The 6,811-nt window shown below is 37.2% G+C and overlaps 1 protein-coding gene across 1 annotated transcript; it reads left to right on the plus strand.

Annotated features, from left to right (window-relative positions):
• Nucleotides 1–913: 913 nt before the first annotated feature.
• On the plus strand, nt 914–4,042 carry LOC115420768 (claudin-9-like). Its single transcript, XM_030136317.1, has 2 exons — nt 914–1,143; nt 2,161–4,042. Exon 2 carries the CDS (start codon nt 2,342–2,344, stop codon nt 3,008–3,010), a length of 669 nt encoding a protein of 222 aa, XP_029992177.1. The 5' UTR covers nt 914–1,143; nt 2,161–2,341; the 3' UTR covers nt 3,011–4,042.
• Nucleotides 4,043–6,811: the final 2,769 nt, after the last annotated feature.

Raw genomic sequence — 6,811 nt, forward strand, 5'->3', positions numbered from 1 at the left:
TTCTGATGACGGGTTTTAAACACATTTCTTTGCTTCAAAAATTAAATGCATGGTGTCCAGCTGAGTGGACATTTTTGTACTTCCAGGAAAAATAGGTTCATAAAAAAATTTCAGTTGCATTGTTTTTTTCCTGCCTAAAGAGGAATAAAAACATACAGGAAAAAATCTCGACTAAGGTTCTCATAATTCATGCATGAAAGGGTTAATGTAATTTATTTATTTAATTCATTTAACCAAAGGAAATGTCAAAAGTGATGCTATGAGAAAATGTCAAAAAGTGGGCTCTTTTAATTTTCAGACAGAGAACATGAGTAAAAAAGGCAAAAAAAAAAAAAAAAGTAAAATAACAAAACATCTATTCATGTGCTTTATACAATACAAATAAAAATGGACTGTCATCCAATAGCTGACTACAAAACAGACTATAACAATAGTCTATGAGTTAAACACCTCCAGAATAAAAGTAATGAAATTTTACTAAATCTGAAAGAAAAATTAAGACAAAACTTCTAATTGGTTGTAGTTTTCAGGATACAGTGTGTAATAATACTTCAGTTAACCAGCACTTTTTTCATTTGTTGTTAGATTCATCTTATTAAAGTATGTGAGATTTAGCCCATTTAATGATTTCTAAAATACTGTAGACCCGTGTTAAAGAACTTAAAGCTCACTAAGTATTCAACACATATAACAAAGAAAGACAAGACCATGTGAAAGATATATTTTTTTGCACAATATGAGGCACTTTCATTGTTTGATTTTGTATTTTTCTGGTACATTTGGCTCTAGATTTTGACTTTTTACTCTTTTTTTCTTAACGTCATCATCAGTCTTCCCACTCCAGGAAGCAAATATAAACACATTCTACTGGAGCATGTGCCACTTGGAGAGTCTGTAACAAAGTGTCCTTGTGTTGTCGTTTTTTGTGTGTGTGCATAACTAGTTGCGTGTGTGTTTAGTATGCATTATTACACACTGCTGCCCTCCTACAAGCCTGTGTATGAGACTCAGAAAGACAAGCTGGTCAGTCATAAACTTAGAAACACATCAGCAACTCCCATCACACTGCTTTACCACCAAGAGACGCACAGAGAGGACCATCACAACATCTGTGGACACTGAAAAACTGATCCACATTAAAAGGTATGTATTTTATTTTCCAAGTCTACAGAGTTAAGCACAGTGGAGTGTTTTGAGTCTCATCTTAAGACCCATTTTTATTCTCTGGCGTTTAACTCCGTGTGAGTTGTGTGGTCCCGGTGTCTTTTTCTATTTTATTACTTTTAAGTATTTAATTTTATTGTTTTATTTATAGTATTGTTGTAGTTTTATATACTTATTTATTGTTTTTAGTGTATTTTCTGCTATTTGTTTTATCGTTTTTACAATTCTACTTGAAGCACTTTGGAAATATTCTTTTTGCTTCCGTAGCTATATAAATAAAATGGTTCGGATTATATTATATTAAACAAGTTTTATGGGTAACTGATATACTACGTAGGGTTCCAGCGTTTACCATTTACTATAGAATAAAAACTGACAGTTTACATACTGTGTGTATTTGCTTCACTACTATGGTCCTGACAAAAAAAATAAAGCAGATAGATTCAGAATGTCACTGTTGACTGCTTATCAATAAATTACACATACACATCTCATGATTTACTTTGTGCAAACAGGAAATGTACAGCATTCTCACATTTCTTATTTGCAAAAGAAGAGGATTCAATTTCGGTATTAGAGTAATTTAATAAGTAAGTTGAGTTCCACAGCTTTACTTAATAAATAAATAAATAAATAAATAAATCTGTTCACATGCAAAAGACATTCTATAAAAAAATTTATCTTACAAAAATTGTTGCATTATGCTTTTTCCAATCAAGACAATAATTTAATGGGGAAAAAAAGCCCAAACCTTTACTATGCAGGGTCTGAGGAGGATATAGCATTAATTTAACCAAATATACCTTCTAGTTTTATTACTTTAATGGTCCAAATAATATAGAATAAGAATAATTATGAAATATAATGTGATATCGCAATATTTTCAGAGCCTTTATTTATGAAAATCTCATAGTGTTGCTACCATAGTACTAAATGTATGATTTGTTATTAGAGATGGTTAATCCATGTTTTGTTTTTTTTTGTTTTGTTTTTAAGTTGGTGTGAGACAGCTTGTGCGACACTGATGGGATTCATCTAAAAACAACCCACAACCACAGGACGTCCCACTGAATGACACAGTATACACCGTGTGGAGTCTGAGCTGTCACACCCTGACACCTCCTAGTGTCCTAGTAAGACAGATAAACCAGGAGACTCTGAGGTTTCTACGGCAACCATGGCGTCCACAGGTCTTCAGCTGATGGGTCTGGTGTTGGGGGTGCTGGGTTGGGTGTGCGGGGCGCTGGTGTGTGCGGCCCCTCTGTGGCGCGTGTCGGCCTTCGTAGGTGGAGAGCTGGTGATCGCCCAGGTGTTGTGGGAGGGCCTGTGGATGAACTGCCTCTCCCAGACCACAGGCCACATCCAGTGTAAGACCTACGACTCCACCCTGGCCCTGCCCACGTCTGCCCAGGCTGCCAGGGGCCTCACCGTGCTCTCCCTGCTCCTCTGCCTTCTGGCCATCATTCTTGCGGTAGCGGGGGCCAAGTGTACTCACTGCATGGGTGACAGTAACCAGGCCCCCAAGGCTCGACTGGCAAAGATAGCGGGGGTGCTGTTCCTGGTGGCCGGCCTGGCCTACATGACGCCCATCTGCTGGACCGCCTATGCGATTATCCGAGACTTCTATGATCCCAATGTGGCGGCGCCTCTGAAACGAGAGCTGGGGCCGGCGCTATACCTGGGCTGGGGGGCCAGTGTGCTGCTCCTGGTTGGAGGTGTTCTGCTTCACATCGGCTCTTCTCCACCAGCAGGAAGAACACCACCTTCTATTGGAGGCGCAGGAAAAAACAATTCAAAGACTGCAGCAGCTGGAGAAGTGAAACAGCCTGAGAAATCATTTGTATAATTTTGACATTTGATACATGAAAGAAGAGATTAGTAGTGAGTTTCTGATCACCTGACCACTGGAAGTAGATACAAGAGTTGAAAAAAAGGTGTCACACACTGGCTCTGTATGCGGGTCTCTTACATTTTGGACCTGCAGGGACAGTATTCTACATTTACAGTACATCATTCTTTTATTGCATCTCTACTAGAATGTATAATACGTAATGTTCAGAGTGGGAGTTGAATTTAATTGTGGGTGGAATTTAGATTTTTAGATGTTTACTAATGTGTGTCACTCGGATTTTTCAGATTCCACTCCACCTCTGCTTGTGTGTGAGTGTGTGTGTTGGTGTGTGGGTAGTGTGTGTACAGAGGCCCAGTGTACACAGTGCGTCTGCATGTGCTGCTGTGGTAACTGAGAGTCTGCGTGGGCACTCAACGTGATGTTTGTACTTTTTATACATTTTCTTTGTGTGTCGCTTTGTTGTCTTTTTGTTTTTGTTTGTTTTTTTACAGACAGTCCTTAGTTTTTCTTGTCTTCTTTAATTTACACTATGTGTTATTTTCACCATTATTTTATAACAAATATTTTTAAGGGGTTTTGTGGCATTTACTGCATTTGAAAATTATTATATTTTAAGTCACAGAGAAAGCTCATCAAATAATAAGCAATGAATTTTCAGTTAATAAACAGTAATTATAGTTGGAATTAGTCTTTTTCCCCAACTTATAAGTGCAGGTTTAGTCTTTGACCTTTTGTTCTGGTCCTTTTGGATTCTGTGTACTTTGGGTTTAAGGCATTAGGTTTAATAATTAATTAGGCTACAATCAGAGTTGGGATGACACAGAAAGGTTGCAAATAATATTTCATAAGTTTGTATCCTATCGTTCACTTTGTCTGCAGATACTCCATGTTGTACATATATGTGACTGTAGCTACTGCCTTTAAATAACTTTGCTATTATTTACTTTCCCAATCAATAAACTGTGTGTTCATTTTCTAATATAACTTGTTGTTTGAGAGCCTTTTTCACAGATTGAATGTTAATCTGTTAAACCTCTATAGCCTACTTTTATTTATTTATTTTTTTAGTTTATTTTACCTTTATTTAACCAGGAAGTCCCAATGAGATTAGGAATCTCTTTTGCAAGGGAGACCTGGCCAAGGTAGCAGCCAAGTCCAAATAACATGAAACACATACATGATAGACAATGAACAATAAAAAACAATAACAACTATTCAACCATTATGGCATCAAGAAAAACAGTGACATTCCTCCTTCACTGCATTCTCCATGATACTTTTAAAATCATTAATAGAAATCAATATATGTTTATGTTTACGCATTTGGCAGACGCTTTTTTCCAAAGCGACTTACAGGGGAAAACCAATTAAATCACTCAATCAATCAAATTTTATTTATATAGCGCCAGATCACAAAAAAGTTATCTCTTGACATTTTATATATAGAGTTGGTCAAAACCAGACTCTAAGTCAATTCTACAGAAACCCAACAGAATCCTCCAGGAGCAAACACTTGTGACTGGTGACAGTGGCGAGGAAAAACTTCCCTTTAACAGGCAGAAACCTCGAGCAGACCCAGACTCCTGGAGGATGGCCGTCTGCCTTGACCAGTTGGGGTTAAAGAGAGAGAGTAGAGAAGGGGAAAAAGAGAGAGCGATAGAGATAGGGACTGGGGGAGAGGGGGAGAAGGGGGGATTAGGGGGAGACACATGGAGGCGGTTGAGGATAAGTGAGTGGTGATGATGAGGGCAGGGAAGAGGCCGGACCACCGCAGCAGGTCCAGAGATAATCGTGAAAGAATCTGTGGTTGTCCTGGGAAAAACCTTATTAGAATATTTAAAATGGAATGTTTGAAAGTGCTAGGACAGGAGGTGCTCTCGGAAGAGCTGGGTCTTCAGGAGCTTCTTGAAGATAGGCAGGGATGACTCTGTTCTTGTAGCACTTGGTAGAGCATTAGGCTACAATAGGCTATGTAATTTTACAGTTTTTTGAAGATGATTTAGCACCCATGGTGCATGGTAGGAAAATGCTGTTTTTCCAAAGTCTGTCAGAACTCGAGGTCAGAACTCTTCTTGAAACATATTTTAGAGTCATTCATATTTGTATAACTCTTTTCTTTTTTTTCCTTAAAGAAAATAAATACATAGAATACAGGGTCTGGTTCTTTTTCTATTTCAGTGTGGGTCTCTTAGTGTATTTAAGTGCGTTATTATTTAATTGTCATATTAAATACTGTACACCTGATGACCTGACATACACCGAAGGTGTCACTAATTTATTTCCCAGAACCACAGATGACATTCTCCACATATTTTACTGTAAAATCAGCAGAATTGTCCTTAACTTTGCTGAATGATGACATTTTGTTTAAAATCACTGAGTAAAACCAGAGATAGTTCACTTGGGGGCAGCAGATACTAAGTAACAGAGGATTACGCTGCCAAACAGGGAGTGCATTACAGCAGCCTCTCTGGACCAATGAGTCTCAGAGCGCTATCTAGAGGACCACAGATGTAGTGGTTAGATTTCAAGAGATGTTTTTTTTTGTCTTTGAACCTTCCGGTATCCCACTCAGAGAGGCCCTTCGTGGCCACTGAAAGTGTGTCATATATGTATAGTGCCATGGCAATGTCAGTTTTTTTTTTAAATATATACATTTTCCCCCATTTTTTGTATCTCATTAACTTTAGCCATAAACAAAGCAGCCAAATTCTCATAACTGCCATATTTTTTTTAACCCTTTAAATTTCCTGTTTGTAATGCAAACAAGCCATATTTACCTCCGCCAAAGAGGTTATGTTTTTGCCGGCGTTGGTCTGTCTGTCTGTGTGCAAGATAACTCAAAAAGTTATGGACAGATTTGGATGAAAATTTCAGGAAATGTTGATAATGTTTAAATGATTAAATTTTGGTGGTGACAGGGGGACTGATCTGCCTTGGCGGAGGTCTGTGCTCTCCGAGTGTTTTCAAGTTTTTTATGCTAAAACACATAAAACTTTATTTTTTTCAATACACTAAATAAAAAATTGGATTACTTTTTTGCAGCTTGTTATCAATGATTAGTAATAACATTGGTTAGTATGTTTTTTTTCTAGGTCAAATGCTAAACATTAAAATGTGTCACTGTGCATTTTTTTTTTTAACTCACTTTGGAGAAGGGTGCTAGTGTAGCAATTTTCCATTGTTTACAGTGTGCTGATTTTAGTGGCTGGGTCAGGATTAAAAATCATGCAATTTTTGAATTATGAGCTAATATGAATTGTGAAAAATAATATGACCTTTTAGAACATGATGCGCAAAGTGTGCAAAATATGCTCACACAAAGTTTAAACATATATTCCTTTATATGTAATGAGACAACATGGATGGTTGCTGGAATGAAATGTGAGCCTTTGCCAGTTGAAACTGCAAAACAGATATAATTATAATATAGATATTGTCCACCCCCCCTTGTTTTTTTTTTTATTTTACTTTATTTTGATGATGAAAAGTGGCCCTAAAGATATTAAATGGTGAGCACCCCTGCATTAATGTCAGTTAGCAAAAGAATAACTTTTATGTCCAACCTTAAAACTGCAAATATTAATAACAATATGAATGTCATCAGGATAGTAATGACAAAATTATAGTAATTTGTCAATTGCTGATACTGTTTTTACATAGTAAATGACATTTCTGTGGTAAAATCTGCTTTCTTCTGACAGTTTTTCATTATATCCATGTTGGACATGGTTGATTCAGCCTCTGTAAGTCGTTTCATGTTACCAACACACCACAGACTTCCAGTGGAGATGT

This window comes from Sphaeramia orbicularis, chromosome 1 (genome assembly GCF_902148855.1).
Source record: "Sphaeramia orbicularis chromosome 1, fSphaOr1.1, whole genome shotgun sequence".
In the NCBI taxonomy this organism is placed as follows: Eukaryota; Metazoa; Chordata; class Actinopteri; order Kurtiformes; family Apogonidae; genus Sphaeramia; species Sphaeramia orbicularis.

What these genes read in the sequence shown, in the direction of transcription:
- LOC115420768 (XM_030136317.1), top strand. Translation starts at nt 2,342, where the DNA reads ATGGCGTCCACAGGTCTTCAGCTGATGGGTCTGGTGTTGGGGGTGCTG.